The sequence below is a fragment of the Anarhichas minor genome, unplaced genomic scaffold, assembly GCF_050575085.1.
Source record: "Anarhichas minor isolate MPS153535 unplaced genomic scaffold, ASM5057508v1 ptg000018l, whole genome shotgun sequence".
NCBI classification, from domain to species: domain Eukaryota; kingdom Metazoa; phylum Chordata; class Actinopteri; order Perciformes; family Anarhichadidae; genus Anarhichas; species Anarhichas minor.
This window is the reverse complement of record NW_027466464.1, coordinates 9,959,472-9,977,198: the sequence shown is the minus strand read 5'-3', so window position 1 is coordinate 9,977,198 and position 17,727 is coordinate 9,959,472. Positions and strand designations below refer to the sequence as shown.

The 17,727-nt window shown below is 49.0% G+C and overlaps 1 protein-coding gene across 2 annotated transcripts in view; it reads left to right on the top strand.

Annotated features, from left to right (window-relative positions):
- Window positions 1-13,438, top strand: part of pard3ba (par-3 family cell polarity regulator beta a) — a 96,944-nt gene extending 83,506 nt beyond the window's left edge. For both annotated transcript variants that reach the window (XM_076094944.1, XM_076094943.1), the window contains exons 23-24: window positions 2,436-2,512; window positions 12,076-13,438. In XM_076094944.1, coding sequence (XP_075951059.1) covers window positions 2,436-2,512; window positions 12,076-12,463 — 465 coding nt within the window. In that variant the 3' untranslated portion in view covers window positions 12,464-13,438. The remainder of the gene's footprint in view (window positions 1-2,435; window positions 2,513-12,075) is intronic.
- Window positions 13,439-17,727: the final 4,289 nt, after the last annotated feature.

The window sequence follows — 17,727 nt, the reverse complement described above, 5'->3', positions numbered from 1 at the left end:
ATGAAATTCATTTCCGGAGCTCCGGCAATACTTTGTGATGAATGCGACAGCTGTGCCGCTGGAGCCGATCGGTGTGTGTGTGTGTGTGTGTGTGTATGTCAAAGCACGGCTTTCTAATTTGGAAAAATGGAAAAGTGACTTTTTAATTTATTTATTTGTTTCTTTTCACTCATTCACGCTCACACACGCGCCAAGCATTCTGCCGGAGCGTTTTGTCAGCTGCTGAATGGCGGCAATGACTCAACACAATTATACACTAAATAAGAGAGATTGTTCCCGATATGTTGAAGCGCATTTTGCTTTTTCCCCTCACGACAACGTCATGAAGGCGGTCTGAAGATCTGCTGATTGGGAGGTTTGCGCGTTGATTACGCACAAAAGGCCGCGGTATACTCCAAGTTCAGCAAAGCCTTTAAGCTTTGCAAAAAAAAAAAATTTCCCCCACATGACAGGCATGAGAAATAGGAAATTCCCAATCGTGTGTGTGTTGTGGTCTGGTCTGGTCTGGGATGGAGTCCAAAGAGAATCTGGCTTTCTCTCAGCTACTGTCTGCATAAGACATTCACTTTTCCTCTGATATCCACTTGCACATGCCACGTATATACGTATATATACTCTGTAGATACACCCGCATATGATGTCAGGGCGAGGACGTGAACTCGGGCGGCGAGGTCACAGTGAAGTGTCCTCGCCCTCCACCCCCGGAGCTGTGAAGACGAGGCTTCCTTTGCTCACCGGCAAAGGAAGCCGACTGCTTGCATTTTCTCTCTAACCTGGATGAATTTCATATTGCTGTTTTACCAGTTGCCATGGTGAGATTGAGACTTCCGTGTGTTTGTTTACTTGCGTGTGTGTGTGTGTGTGTGTGTGTGTGTGTGCGCGCCGTAGCAGTGTTTTCAAAGCGCATCATCTGGCACTAAAGCTGGCTCTTCTAATTTGGGGAAATGGGCTTCCGCTTGAAAAGCATCCGTATGACAGCCATAATATGTGTGTGTTTGTGTGTGTGTGTGTGTGTCGGTTAATAAGCGAATCAATCAGACCTATGGCTGCAGGCTATTATGTTAATACAATCAATGGAGTTTCACTCATTTTTTTGTCCAAACATTCCTCCCCTCCTACTCCTCATCATCATCATCGTCATCATCATCCTCCTCTTCCCCTCTGCCGCTCGGCACACACAGAAGGACCTCCACCTGAGTCCCGGCTCCTCGCTGAGACTAATGTCCCCTTTACTTGACATTATGCGTCCCCTTTTGCATAATGTCCCCTACCTAACGCACACGCACTGCCATCCAAAGATGGAGCGCTCGCTTCCAGACATCATACTAAACCCCCAAAGTACCTCGATATTACCATACACATGTGCACACACAGCCACAAAGCCACATTAGTGAGCAGAGCTTGCCCCGGCCTTGCCTCTGATGTGCTTTCACTTCCTGGCTCCCATTCAGAGACATTAGAGAGATCCATGCTAATGATATCTGGTAATGCGCCACTGCTGCATTGACATGCAGAATGAGTTTGAACTCATACGTTGGTGCGAAACCCAGCGATGTACCGGCCCCCGCACGGAGTCATTTACACTCGTATATAGAGTGTGTGTGGATCAAACGCATCGCCGTTTACCTCTCTAGATTTCCATGCGTGTGCGTCTGTCAGACCTGTGATTGCTTGTTTGTGCACACACATGTCGGCCGCTTTGGTGTGTTTGACCAACACGCCGGTGTGTGTGTGTGTGTGTGTGTGTGCGCACGTTACGCCACGGCGGCGTATGTTGTGTTTGACCGATGAAATGTCCACTGAGTAAACAAGCCTGTGTTTGTATGCGGAGACTCGGAGCGCTCGCAACCCAGATTGCAGTTAATTGAAACTGTATGCTCTGTCCCCCCCATGTTTAAACACCCCCCCCCCCCCCCCACACACACACACACACACACACACACTTGTGTCGTCGTAACCTAGAACCTAGAAGAAGAAGAGGTTTACCTCTACTACTTCTTGTACAACCCCCTGCCCAAAAAAAACCTACCCAGAATGCAATTTGTCTTCATGCGACTGGTGTTTTTGCAAGAACCGAACACGCACGTGTTCGTCGCTTACATGTGGTTGCGTGTGTTTGTGTTGCCACATGTGGGGGATTCCATGTTTTTTTGGTTTCCACTGAAACCACGAGCTCTGAATACATAATGTATGTCCACTGAGTTGAATATGAAATATTGCTGAGGTTAAACTTACCGCCTGAGGATATATTATATGTGTTCTGCATCAATAGGCCTGGATTCTGCAAACGGCTTAAAACATGTTTGTTTGCTACCTGACTGACGGGCAAGTTCAACGTCTTGCTCGAGGACATTTTTGGCTGTTGGGTGACTGAACCTTGGGTTTGTTTGTTTTTAGTCCACACACTCATTCCGTGTCCTGTGTCTCCTCACCAGATGGCCCCCAGAGGTGCTGACTCTCGAGCCGCGCCCCGCTACGAAGAGGTGGACCGGCAGTACACCACACAGCCCAGGTGAGCTCTCTCTGTGTGTGTGTGTTTTATTCTTCAGTGCAGCAAATGAAGGGATAACTTCTTACCACTCCCTCCCTTTGTGTCTCCATCACTCTCTCTCTCTCTCTCTCTCTCTCTCTCACACACACACACACACACACACACACACACACACACACACACACACACACACACACACACACGCGGCACAGACTAATCCTCTTTGGAGCTTATAATTAAATCTGGAGTGTTTGCCTTGGGAGTGTCTACTCATCCCAGGAATAGAAGTGTTCAGTTCTCCAGAGAGCAAGGCACAGGCAGGAGGATCACACACACACACACACACACACACACACACACACACACACACACACACAGGATGGTTTGCTCTTATGACGAAATTATAACCTCTTGTGTGGGTTAAACAGAACTGCACATGTTCCTTTATATTTGTTTGAATATCTTTGTGTCGAATTATGCACATGCACATTTCCCAGCAGACATCAGTCCAACCACACCAGAGCATTACCTGTGTGTGTGTGTGTGTGTGTGACGTCCGCGGCCCCGGCAGCCAAGTGGAGCGGCGGAAAGTAAGAGGAGGAAAATGAGGCAAAGATGAAGGGGGGGGGGGGGGGGGGCACCGGGATGGAGAGGAGGAGAGTGAGGAAAAAGAGAAGAGTCATTTCACGGGTTATTGCCCCTCCTGATATGACAGGCACCAGGGAGCGCAGACATCAGCACCGGCTCAGGACGAGACACACCGAGGATCTGGGGGAGAGAGGGAGAGACATGACGGAGCAGCAGAGAGACAGAGAGACTGGCCAAGTGTAACTGCAGAGACAAACAGACCGATGGAGACTTGCATGACCTTTTAAGAGCTCCGACTATACTTAGGTACAGTATGCGGTGAAAAGAAGTCGTCCTGTCCACTTATGAGACTTTCTACCCAGACCGTCAGACTGGCAGAAATGAAAGTTGCTGAAATGATTAGTCGACAGCAAAATTGACAATCCGTTAATCGTTTTCAAGAACCGAACATGATCCGTCCCAGCCTCTCAGATGTGAGGATGTGCTGTAAATTGAATATCTTTGGATTTTACATTGTTGGTCAAACTCTAGACATCAACTTGGACTCTGGTCATTTTAATTGGATCACCTTTTAGTTCTGCAATTTAACGTGACTGGAGTTTCTTCTGACTATGTTCTATGTTCATATATGATGAGGCATGAAGATAAGAAGGCAGGTTCAAATAATGTTCATTACCTCAAGTAATCTTCTCATTGTTGTTTAGCTGTGTTCGTCTCCTCTTTGAAGTATTTTTAGGCCGAGGACCCGTAGGATAGCATTCCTTTGAAATGCATAATGCTACAGTTAACATGCTTCTGGGGACATTTGCCTCAGCAGAGCAAGAGCAAAGAAACGGCAGAGGAAAAGTGCCAGATGGAGTTTCAACACTATTCAGAGTCATATGTTTGTGTTCTTGTTTCTGATGTTTCTGTAAAGATAAATCACGACTCCTCAGTCCCCCCAAAAAAACCCTCCTCCGACTCCCCCTAGCATAAATACAGAGGCAAGAGGAGGAGACGCAAATCATTTCTGGGAATTTTCTTTCTTCTTTTTTTTTGCATCGAGGAGGAAAAAAACCAGGAGAGAAAGAGAGAGAGAGCAGACACAGCAGTGAATTGAATGCATTTTTCAAAGTGGAGCTGAACTTTGTGCAAAATCCCCCCCAGGGGGGGGGGGGGGGCGCCATTATTGAAAGCCATTTCCTCTCAAAATGAGTGCGGCTCCACCATTGGCCTGGCTCTCATTAGCATACATTTGGCCTGCCTTTGTGTGGAGCCGGCTGGGGCTGCAGCTGGAGGGGTGGGAGTGAAGGAGGTGAGTGTGCGTGTGTGTGTGTGTGTGTGTGTGTGTGTAGAGATGGATAGTACAGGAGATGTTGCAAAGCACCTCACAGATGGGAGCAAATGGAGAGAGAGTAGAGGAGAGGAGAGGTATGAGTCAGAAGGATGGGGATGAAATCGAGGCTGAATCAAAGCAGGCAGACATTTGAATATTTCACTTTCAGTCCAACATGTCCGTCCCAATTTCAGCTACAAGTATGGTCAGTTATATTGTGTTTTTTGTTGTAGCTTGAAGCAACACAGCCGAGTCTGTTCTTTCTCGTATACTTGAAAACATTTCTCATCACAATCCTGCAGCCCAGAGTGTTATTGTACCGTCTGGCCATTCCCAACCTCTCGACTCAAGAGTTTCTTTGAACCTGAAGGAGCGGGGTGACAAAGTAGCGCTGAAAGAAAGAGGACCTCGGTGCCGAGGGCTACTGCGCGGCAGCCAACAGGAGAAGCCGGAGTCTGGGGGGGAGAGAGGATTTGGAAAGTGGCAGCGTGGAGAGGTTTGCCCCAGGGAGGGTGATAGTGCTACTTTGGCTCTAACCTCCCTCTCTCCGTCGGCAATTAACGCCGGGGTGCAGCTCAGCCTGCAGAGAGGCTCCATGCTCGTGGGGGGGGGGGGGGGGGGACACGCACACATGCACGGCCATATGGAGAATATTAACGTCATTACCAATTCAAAGCAGCGGGTCACGGACGCAGCGACCCAGCCCCGGGTTATCCAGTCAGAGCAGCCCCTGACCCACTCCCCCCACCCAAAAGGTGATTGGATTAAGGGGCCGGGGTTGGCGCGGCAAACGTCGCTGGCCGGGGCCGATAATTGGCCGATTGATGTGAAGCCGACGGCCAGTAAGTCAGAGAGAGCACGGGCCTCGACCCCAGAGGACAATACTGGCCTCATGAAGCTCCTGTCACATCTGGACACAGTGCGTTTCTGTCCGCGGGGTCCTTTTCGGATCTGGTCACATCTTGTTTTTTTAATTTACTTTGCCGTCAGTCGTTCTAAGGAGCCTCTCTGGTTCGTAATCGGTGGAGTGACTGAGCACTCAGTGCTTATCAAGCGCTCTCTGCCCCTCCTTAAAAAAAACCAGGGGGCAACATCGTGATTGTCCTCAGCAGGTCGAGTGTCCTCCCGTTTGCTGTCCCTTTAAGGACTCTCACCTGACCTTCCTTTAAAGTACGCACACTTCGACCCACTTCCCAGTCTTACAGCCACTTGGTTTCCTCCAGCATGTCTCAACACATGGACCTTTTGACCCCGGGCAGTGTCTGCTCAGGCCCTAATGAGCCACGTCCAGACCGGACCCACCTCGTAGCAAAGCAGAATAGAAAAGAATAAATGCCTCGGCCTCCCCTCCCCCCTCCCCCCGAGTGACAGTAATCTGTTGATTAAAATAGGATGAATAAAAAAGGAGAGACGAGAGGAATATTAAAGGTGAAAAAGCCTTCTGAAATGCTCACATTTCGTCGTGTATTTCTCACACGGCTGGACGCTTGCATGTGTTGCCCAGGCTTGTAATTATTTCAGCGTAGTAATATGGTTGGGGCTTGTAGTCTGGAGCTCTCGGTGAATCCGGATGGCTTTTTCAAGGTCGGGGGGGAGTTATATTTTTTCGCTGCACTCGTCAGCATCTTTATTAAAACCCAATCGCGCTTCGCACAGTTTTCATAAGTGATCAAGTGTTTCCCCCCCCCCGCCGCCGCTGTCCAGCTGTCGAATGACTCACTCTAAACTCACCCAACTCAGTTAGACTTATTGTCTCATTTCATTCCTCGGGTCCTGGAGAGTCTTTCGCCGCGGTAGTTGTTTTTTTTCTACATTTGCCCCGTAACAGCTGCTGTTGTCGTCTACGTGATTGGTTTAAACGATCACGTGGTAACCCCCCCCCCCCTTCTTTTATTGTTAAATAAAGCATCTGAAGCAATGTGAAGCAATCTGAAGCAATTTTTGTTTGATTTCCCGGGAGGTGCGCTGACCCTTTTTTCTTATTTGCGGGGCCCTTTCATGAAGGAGCGGGGGCCCCCGCTGGTGTGTGCGCAGGCAGCACTGTTTGTCCAGCTAACGGTGTTTGCGCTCCGACACAGGAAAACGTAATGGAATCAGAAATGAAAGGGCTCAGGCCGGCTGCGGCACCAGCGGCTCTGCTTCCATCAATCCTTTTCTTGTCTGCATTTCTGCGTGTCGCTTCTGCTTCTCTCTCTCTCTCTCTCTTACGTCCCTTTGTGTCTCGTCCCGCTCCCTCTCCATCTTCCTGCCTCTCAGGTGTGCGTACGGGAGGGATGGAACCTCCGCTTTATGAATAAAACAAAACATACACACTCCGAGGCCTCGGCGCTCTCCATGAGCTCAGCGAGAAATACAAAGACCGTCATGTACAAGTGTGCATGACATCCAGTCGGCAAATGCAGATGGACGGGCAGCTCTGTGGAAGAGACGCAGGAGTCGGCAGGAATTCAAACGTCCTCCTCCTTGCACAGAACAGAATAGAACAGAAAAGGCAAACGGTGAACTTGGTTTGAACTGCCACGAATCTGAGAAATTGAATATGATTTGTGGCGAGCCTAAAAGTTTCCTGCATTTCCCATCTGTTCCTGTCGTTAACTGCAACTGCCTTTCCCGAGCACGTCTCCATTACACGGCTGCTCTCCCTGTCGGAGTACTGTCCAAGAAGTAAATCTGACCTTTGACCTCCGTAGTAAAGTACTCGGCCCTACTTTTTGCACTCTTGCAGGCGTTTTAATCCACTCTGGATACCAGCAGCGGTTTGACTAATGTAGCTCATTAGCATCAGGTTATTGCTAGCCGTCTGAAGCATGACATCACTCCTATGATGAATGAGTCATTGAGGGTGAGCTTCATGAGCGAGTACCTATTCTTAGTGTGCATGCAGGCTGTTCGCCGTCACTCCTCGCCTTCTCATTTCCAAACCCAAAGCTCCCACATTGCAGCCGGATCCGGCCGATACATTACACCCCCCCTTGTCGTTGCTCGGTATATGGTAGCAGAGAGTGTAAACACGGGCCCATTTAGATGAGGCACGTGCGTCTAGGTGAGAGCCAATTTCCACTGCTGTTGTTGACACAGCCCCGGTTTGATTAGCAGAGCTGCCTCGGCGGGGCCGGGGCCGGACTGGCTAATGGTTCCCTCTGCTGCCGAGCCAGCCGGGCCTGCTCTGTGTCTCTAGCACTCAGCTAGCACAGCCATTAGCGCTACGACTGTGCGTGTGTGTGACTGTGTGTGTGACTGTGTGTGTGCAGGGTTAGGACAAGGATGAATTTGGAGAATGTGGAGAATGCATCATACACTAATGAATATGTCAACTTGCTAAACATACTGTATTACATATTTTAAATAAACACTTTTTATAATAATTGATGACCATGTTTTGGCTACAGCTTCTCATCTAGAAACCCCCGACAGCGGTTTCACTACATTAAATAAATGAATGCATTTCCGCCGCTGGTATCGCTACAAAACATTTTACCCAGAAAAGTGTGTGCGGACATGCATATGAATGTGTGTGTGTGTGTGGGAGTGTTTGGCAGTGAAGTGCAGCAGCTGTTTTGTTTTTCTTCTTCTGCAGAGCAAATGAATGCATTTTGCATGCAACGCGTGTCTGTCTGTTCCCCGTCAGTTGACTAACAGATGTGCGTATATGTACATCCGTTTTGCATCTGTATGTTCTCGCATGAATTAATTACATGTGTGCAAATGTCATTTAGGTGACTGCCGTTCCGTGTCTAAGCATTCTCATCTTTGTATATCCATAACAAAGACTTCTACCTGACTGAATACTACTGTATCGTGACTTTATAAACTGCCTGTTTCCTTGACTGCTCCTTTTTTAATAGTTCCTCTGTAATATATAGAATAGATGTATTCGTTAGTTTAATATGTGTCGCCCCACACCTCCGCTTCCCCGGTATGTTTTCTGTGGAGTCCCGCATTTCGAACTACTCTGATATTAGGCCCGTCTTTCTTTAGATACATCAAATATTTGAATATTCAAGCAAACGTATCCCTGGACCTTCCTGAATGTAAAATGTGAGAACACACAGAGGTGTTGGTGTGTGTTTCTGTGCAACTCTGACAGAGACACATGGTTGTTTTCCAGCTGTTTAGCACCGGGGGTATTCGGGGGACCAGGATGGTGAGTGTGGGGGTCTAATAAGCAGTTGGAAGCGGGGAGGGGGGGGGGAACTAATTTCCGCCTTCCGTTTCCTAGGGGCAGGTGCAGGCTAACCCAATCCCCCATGCCGCCACCATACACACACATGGTAGAAGACACATTCTTCACTGTCGTAAGGCGGAAGCTACACGCACACACAATCGCAGTCCCAGATGTGCGCTCACACATTTCCCCTTTCACTGCTGCAATCACGCACACTCCCAACACAACACACACACACACACACACACGCCTGGATGTAATATTCCGCCAGCGCTCCGCTCTCAGAGGGTGGCCGGGAGCGAGCTATATGGCGCTGATGTTCTCCAAGTGTGAGTCACATGTATTACACGGTGTGCCATTACAGCTCCCCACTCTAGCTGCTCCCTGTGGTTCACATCACACCCTGCTCCGCCGCTCTATATAGACCTCAGACCTGTCTCTATGCCCTGTCTCTCTCACCTGTCTCTCTACCTGTCTCTCTCACCCGTCTCTATTCCCTGTCTCTCTCACCTGTCTCTATGCCCTGTCTCTCTGACCTGTCTCTATGCCCTGTCTCTCTCACCCGTCTCTCTACCTGTCTCTCTCACCCGTCTCTCTGCCCGTCTCCCGCTAAACATGGCTCGTCGAATGTGTGTGAGTGTGTTTGTAAAATGTTACCGTAAATGAGCTCTTCCTACTGATGTCATACCTGCTGTCACTCCCATGTCTGTGTCTGCATGGCGGCCAATAGCCCCTTTGTGTATGATATTCCATATTAGATAATAACATGGAGAGAAATAACAACCAACCAAGTACCACTTCATTTTTGAAAGTCTCTCCATTGTCCTTTTCTGACATTGATTCAAATTTGTTTCTTTCCACATCGCTCACGGTAACATCTCATTTGCATTTGATTTAAAGAAATAATAATAATAATGTATTTGTATTTTGACATTTCAAAAGTGTGCGTAAAAGTGTCTCGACAGCTGAGCAAAAGCACAGCTACTGTCTGCATGTCTCTTGTTGTCATAAACTCTCTTCAAGCTAGATTAGCGGAGCTCTTTTAATTGTCATTGCCGACGGCAGCCAGCGTTTTGTTTCGGCAGGAACCTGCCATGTTTGGCATGTTTTTTTTTTTTGGAGGGAATTTCCACCCTGTCCTGAAACTGTTACTCACTTGATATGTTTTAAGCAGCAGACTGGGAGACGCTACACACATACAGAGTGTGTTTTATTCGGATCTGCTGCGTTGAATCATCATTTATATCGGACGGTCCACGTGGTCTGAGGACATATCGGGTTAGCGAAGCCCCACGGAAAACACACACACACACACGGACTAAACACACTCTCTCCACCAGGCTGAAGCCAGCTGTGTGACCCGGGGATGAGGGACTCTCTGTGGGTCAATGAGGCCCGTAGACCCCCTTAATCCCCCAGCTGCTTGACCGCACACACAGACACACAAATGCTATTAACCACAATATGTCAGGACTTCCCCTGTGTTTGCTTTCATACAATGGTGCTGCAGTAATATCACGTATTACACATTTTGATGAAATGAGGTTAAATCAATGTCAAAGAAATGAAAAATAAAGATACTCGCTGCCCTTCTGCTTCTCCTGCAAACACATTTCAGACACTTCCCTGAAGAAACATAAGTCCTCCCATATGAGCAGACAACGGTCATCCAGTGTGTGTGCAGGAAGTTATCCTGCTTCATTTATCCCTTAGGCATTCAGAACATTGTCAGAGAGGTGATGGGGAAGGAGAGGAAGATGAATATTGAGGTGGAAAAAGATGAGGGAATTGAAGATCTCGGAGGAGGGAGATAAGGAGAGTGATGAGAGAAGAATGGGGAAGCCGGCAGAGGTTCCTGCCTGTTTGGGTGGCCCTGAGTCGGGTTGAGGACACCCCCTCCCTCCCCTCCCATCTACCCCTATATCCCTCCATCCTTTCTTTCCTTTCCTCTTTCCCTCCCCTGGTGGCCTCCACCGTTTAATCTGGATTAATGAGGAGGTTGACCTTCGTCTCTCCAGCGTTTTTCACTCCTCGCCGAGCTTTACGTGGAGGAACGTGTTGTTTTCGCCCAGAGTCGCTCCACATCCGCTTCTGTCTTCTCTTGTTATAATATGATATGAGATCTCTCTCTCTGCTCTCTTTTTATGCCTCCTTCCCTTATCTCAAGCCCCTCGACATGCATGTGTGTGTGTGTGTGTGCGGCTCCGTCTCTGCTGACTGACAAGGCAGCGCTGTTCTTTCTTGGGACCACCTGTGTATCCTACCCCCCAGCCCCCCCCCCTCCCTGCTCTGTTTGGGTGGTCAGGCCAGAAAACACACTCCACTGATATGTGGGACACACACGCATATAGAAATCCACGTCAGCACAGACCATGAATATCCTCAAGGGAAGTCCTCTCATGCACAAGCTGTGTGCGACCTAATCTGCGGTGAGTGAGTCATTCTAATTGGCCAGTCAACAGGTGCTGAGCTGCACTCGGGGGGGGGGGGGGACTGGACAGAGGAGACGCAGGGATATGATTGCAGGACAAGGGAGAGGCTAAGCTCAAGGCTTCTGTATAATAAGTACAGTGGGAGCCATTGTTGAGGGGCGGGAAGGAAACATCCAAATGTGTTCTGCAGCTCTCTGTTGCCGATTGACATCGTTGGATGTTAGTAGTTAGAACTGGACTTCCCAAGCTTCTCAGAGGTAACCCGATTGAATGTGACCTTTACTACCATATATGGCCCAAAAGAGGTAGTGATGAGGCTAGTGCCAGAAGTTATCATTTACGATGTTGACAGGGCTCATTGTAGATCACCACTTTTAAAAATAGGAGAGTTTCCCTTACAGCGAGGCCAATGAGGACCTGACTTTTAGATGTGCTTACTTGCAAGACATGTGTGTGTCACTCAGCACTGGAAACAGCACATGAGATGGAAAGCATTGGAATGGGCCCGTGAAAGGTGAGCAGCCCTCCCTTTTCTTGTCTCCCCTCTCTCTCTCTCTCTTCCTCCTCTCTTACCTTCAGTCCAGTTCCCTCTCTTCCTCAGTCTCTCTCTCTCTCTCCTTCCGTCTCCCCGAGGCCCGCGTGTTGCCTTACCCAGGGGTTTAGCCCCTAATCACCCAGAGCTAGTGGGAGGGAACCGGAGACTTCCAGCTGGCTGCCTCGTTACTGCAGACCCCTTGGGACACACACATTCCTGCACACTCCAGCTAAACACACACGCACACACACACACACACGACCTCATATATGCTTACCAAGGCATTTGCTGTTATCTCTTGGCATCTCTCCATCCACGTCCCCCCCCCCGTCCCCCCCCATCAACTGGATCCTGCCAAGGCCACGGCCTCACCACGTAAACTGAATAACAGGAGGAGGCTTACCGCGAGGGAGGGCCAAATCTCTGGCACGTCCTCTCCTCAAACCAGTTTAAACCAGTGTTAAATGTCTTCTTCCTCTTTACACCCAAGCATACATAAATAGGCTATTTATGTATATATGTGTGTCCTGATTATTTTTAATCTTTCAGGAGGGATCCATATGATTACCCCACACACTCCAGACCAGTGGCAAGAGAACCAGCCTACCCCGGGCACTACACCGATCCTCCGCAATCCCATCAGGCGCCCAGCAACCAGCGCTACCACCCCTCGTCCTCCGGCGCGGGGCAGCAGCACCGCGCAGCAGTGAGGCAGGACGTCCCCCCGTCTCCCACCGCGGGCCGCAGAGGGCGGAGCTACTACGAAGCCGCGGGAGGGCGGGGAGACGGCCACCGGCAGGCCAGCCCGGGTCGCTACACCGACCTAGAGAGGTACCGCGACATCGGGGAGCGCCACGCCAGCCCCGAGCGCTACGACCTCGGGGACGAAAGACAACCCGACCCGAGGCAGAAGAACCCCTTGATAGGAGCGGTGTAAAAAAAAAAAGGTACCCCGGAGTGACAGTACCCCTCAGTCACACAAAGAATATAAATAACTCCAAATTCATGTGTTTCCGGAATTGTGAATTATCATATCAGCTGTCCGGGCTGCCAGTGTGGATAAGTGAGATTTGGCCATATTAACTTATCTGATCAGGAACCCTTAAAGCTAGAAGTGACAAGCTGGGAGGCTAAAATAAGGCTTATTCTCTGAACCATCTGGTCATAACTCTGCACAGGCCAAGACAGATTTAGTGTGTGTGTGTGTGTGTGTGTGTGTGTGTGTGTGTGCGTGTGTGTGTGTGTGTGTGTGTGTGTGTGTGTGTGTGTCTGTCTGTGTGTGTGTGTGTGTGTGTGTGTGCGCAAACGTGTACATGTATACACATGTTTGCAACCGCTTGTGTATACACGCAAGTGTGCCCATGTTTATATTGACCGATTTTATGATGTGTCTTTGAAATGAGTATATATTTGGTGTATAGAATCAACTCTTTTCCAGCATTTTGCACAAGCTGATCAAACTGAAGGAAATAAGGAAGGATCACCTTGACCAGAAGAGCCAGGAAACACAGGAAGTTGAAGTGGACAAACAGGAAAAGGAAGCAGCTTCAAAGTGTCCTCTTGTCTTTGATGTTTTGTCTCTTGGACTTCATTTACATCCGGCCATATAGATATCTGTATTTTTGCCTTTGATTATGTGGACGAGGCCGATACATTCACTGAAGATTTGTCCGGACGTATAAATGCAATGCATATGAATTTATTTGTGATATTTTGGTGGGGTTTCTAATTAAAAATGTATAAATGTTGATCAGATGACAGATTATAAAAGTGTTCCGTGTGAATCCTCACACACGGGGCAGCTAATATAGAGCTTAATAAAACGTTTGTATCTTTTGACCTGTCACTGATTTAAGTCACTGCACTGATTTGATTCAAACACATATTTTGCATTAAACGTTTTGAAATTCTCTCTCCGAGCCGCACCGAATCATTTCACCCGATGTCTGTTCCTTTTAACAAATGATCCAGACTCTGCATATTTCAAATATCCAGCCAAACTACGACAGCGCCCAAGTCATCGCTTTAAATATTAATTAAAAATATTCAGCTTAATTTCTCTGAGCACAATCTTTAGATACATTTGCCCTGTGAGATGACTGATAAGAGTCGCCGGCGTTCTGATAATGACTGAATCATATTCAACAATTAGAGGCAGGGAAGTCTCCACTAGGAAATGATTACTGCCCAATTTGCTCTCAGAAATAAAGATGGCACTGATTGGTGAAATTAGACGTTAAAAGGGGAATAATTAGAGTGTGGAGGAGGCTTTTTCTATCAGTTAGTGTTTAATTAGCGTCAAGGCCAACAAGGACCGGGCCTCTGCTGATCCGTCTCGTCTCTGCACCGCTCTGACCCTCCACTCGACAGATTGTTTTTCAACCAGTTCCTCCTCGAACAACATACATTTGACCAGAAACTGTATTTAACGATATGCCCCCTTTAGATTCCACCACTATGGAAGTGTTTACGTGTCTTATCCCATTCTCACTGAGGGCAAAGCATCACGCAGCACTTAAGTTGGCCTCACTGGCTATTCACTGTACTTTAAAGAATAGCCACGCAGTAAACGGCCTCCTTCAAGTGCTTGTGGTCAGTTCGCTGCCAAAGGCGATAAACAACAGCGACGGAACATCCCGGCATTAACTGCATTTAACGGCCATTAAACAAAAGCGGAGTGCTCGCCTGTAACACACATCTGTAATCAGTTACCCTGTTCGTGTGTCTTGTGAGTGTCTCCCCTTTTTGTTCGTGGTCGTTTAGAAGAGTTTCAGTTCAAACCCATGACACGTGGTCGCGGCCATTGGTGCACTGACGGACATGTTTTCATGATGTCAAGGCCGCCGCTCGTTAAACTTCCCTGACCATTTTTCCGCTGGGTCGTTTTTGGAAATTCACTTTCTATTTTTTTTTTTAACGTGAATTCATTTGACACCTCATAAGCCCGCATTCCTGTCACAGTTCCTAAAAAAAGTAAAAGTGCAGAAGCACAGGCTGTTCCCCGGTCGATTGTTATGAACCAGGGGTTGTGGGAGAATTCCCCAGTTATGTTCTCCGAGCATTACCTATTCTGCCTTCGCCCCCTTGTCGAACACCTTAGCTTGTTAGCGTGTGTCAATCAAAAGCCGTGCTCTGGGGAAGGGCAAAGTGGAGGAGCCGAAACAGTTATCTCCCTCCCACACATGCTCCCAAAAAGAGGAGAGCCGGGAGATAGATGGAGGGGGGAGGATATGGTAGAAGGAGCGTGTGTGTGGGGACGTCACCCACGTACGGGGTAAAAGGAGCGGGTGAGTGCCCGCGGTGACCTCGGGCCTGCTCTCGCCCCCCCCCCCCCCCCCCCACCACCACCACCACACCCCTCTCCCGCTTTCATCCTCTTCATTAAAGGCACATTCCACCGCATTAGCCCCGCTGTCCTCCTGTCCTTCACCTGCTGCCATTCATTTCAATTCAGCCCTCGTTAAGGCGTCGTGGAGAGCAGTCGGAGCGGGCCGAGCGGAGCTTCTCATTTAATTATACAGTTCATTAGAACGCCGGCCCTCCTCCCCTCCCTCCTCCCAGGTCTGAGACAGGCCATGGGAATAGCTGGTGGCTAATGTGCAGTTTAAACGGGCTGAATATGGAGATTGGTGGAGTTATGGATTACCGTTACCCGTTAGCCTGCCCTTCACCCACCTCGTTCGCTCGTATGTCTGCTGTGATACAGTAGCACTCGGGTTGGAGTGTGCTCTGTCAGCCAGCATGTTTGTTTGATATTGTTCATGAGCTGTGAAATTGAATTTCCACAGCTGGGCTGATATTGGAAATAATTTCATATCCTGTGCAATATTCTTGCTTGGTTTCCCCTTGTGCTGTGTTTAAGACGTCCATTTTTACTTAATGTGTTTTTCCTTCTTCTCTTCTTGGCGAGTCGACACAGCGGCGCTGTTCATTTCGACCGTGTTTACCCCGAAAAGCAGCCTCTTCGTTTGCCCGCACGCCGCCGGCGGCCGTGCCCACCGGCCGCCATCTTCTACACACCGACTGTCGCCATGGCAACGGGGCCTCCAGAGCCCACAGAGCTGATGACATCGTCGGGGCTCCCACCTGAATTGAACAGGCTGCATTGTGTATTTGCTTCCTGGTCAGATTCCGGCATCCAAACACCCTCCAAACTCCTCTCTTCGTACGTCTCCCCAGAGAACGGAAAGAAAAATAAGTGCCGTGCACTCTGGTGCTAACCCCGAGGCTAGCAGCACGGTTCAGTGGGTTGCGATGTGGCCGGCAACAGCTGAAGTCCGTGACCCCTGGACCCCATCCATCAGGCTTTCAGCGCCAGCCCTGGCCTCTGACACTCACAGGACTTCAGCCAAGGACTGGAAGCACGCAACGGGGAACTGCATCAATGTCAGGGAGACACTGGAACCACATAAAAAAATCACATGGAGACACTTTGTCCAACACATGACATGCATACAGTACAAACCGGCATGCGAGTCAACACAGCCGTGTGGTTGTGCACGTGAGTATATATATAGTTATAAATGTTCCCAGAGTTCAGAAGCTGCCAAACTGCGGTTTGGTGTCTGTCATGCACACACTCGTATCCGTGTATTTGAAGTTCTTACTCCAACACACTCTCCTGACACACAGCGGCACATCCGCAGCGCTCTGCCCTCACACACACACACACACACACGTTACCAATGTGTGTATGTGGCAGAGGCTCAGCTGACCGGCTGGCAGCCACTGTGAAATTGGCGCCCTTCTCATGCAGATGCCAGGTGTTTTGCTTGGCAGTGCAGGGGGTGCTGGGGGTGAGCTTGTGTCAGGGGTGTTGGTCCAACTGTAACTAACAGGCAGGTCATTTGACTTCCGGGCCTCGTGTTCATCTCGCAGAGATGGTTCGTTCCAGCGTGGATCAGACGAGGGCGAAGACAAAGTGGAGCCTCATTGGAAAGTCGCTGTCGCAGCCAGCAGTGTAATCCATCCACGCATTCCTTCCAGAGAATGCCAAACAGCTCGCTGAAAATGAGCTGCGGACCCGACTCCATTAGATCTCCGCTCTGTCTCCAGGCTCTATCTTTCAAACACACACACACACACACGCACCTCACACTGTAGCTGCGAGCGACACACACACAAACACTCTGCGGCTGCCACCAGCTTCATTAGTGCTAAGAAATGTCCTGCTCGTTAAGGCGAGGCAATTAGTGGCTAATTGAGAAGCTCTCTGCAGTGAAGACAAACTTGTGCTTGTGCATTTGCTCGAGTCGATTGAGCTGCAGCCCGAGGGAGATGAGGAGCAAAACACAGGGAGAAGTTTTTCCTCCTTCTCTTTTGTGCTGCAAGACTCTTTTTGCATTATAGTTTTATTTATTATAAACGTTTCGGCGTTTGCTGAGACAGCTCAGAGCTTTTCTTCTGCAGACACATTGTGACGCACAAAGAAAAGGGCATAATAGGGAGTTTCTCTGAGTCATCTCAGTGCGCCTTCCCCTTCATTATGCCTCCTTTCTAGACATAACAGTCAAACTGCCACAACTACACAAGTTACCAACTGCCTGCCCTTCTCACTCGGCGGCTTGACTTTCCATCCCTCCGTCTGTGTGCTTCTCTCCGCCACACTCCTCTGTCTCCTCTTTCCATTCTGACACCCCCCCCCCCCCCCCCCATAATTCTTTGCAGTCCACAGATAAGCTCCATGATAGGGAGGAAATGAGATTGACACACACACACACACACACAGCCTGATTAATCTCTTTCACAAGTTGCTTTGGAAAAAAACAAACTCTGCAGATAAGACGAATAAAACATGCAAAGGAACGGTTTAATTAAAGCATTCACTTTTTATTTTGGTTATTCACGCAGCGATGCTGCTCCTGACTTTGTCCTACAGGGGGCAGAGTCCTCGTCGCCCCGCTGCACTAGTGTGACCTCTTCCCTGGTTTATATGCACATTCCCTGGCACGTCCTCGCACTCACAGTGTACCGTCAGCCTTGAGTGATCAACAATCTTTCCCTAAGAAAAACAAAAAGTTCAGCAAATAAACCACACACACACACACGCTTCATGGATTTCCCCTGTAAACATCAGAGATATGTGACCTGCTCGCTCTGACCTCCCTCTGAGAGTGTTTTTATAACACGCCTTATCTCAGCCCACCCCACTTCAGAGGGAGAAGGGCGGGAGGCCGGTGGGGATGGGATCTGAGCCGGGGA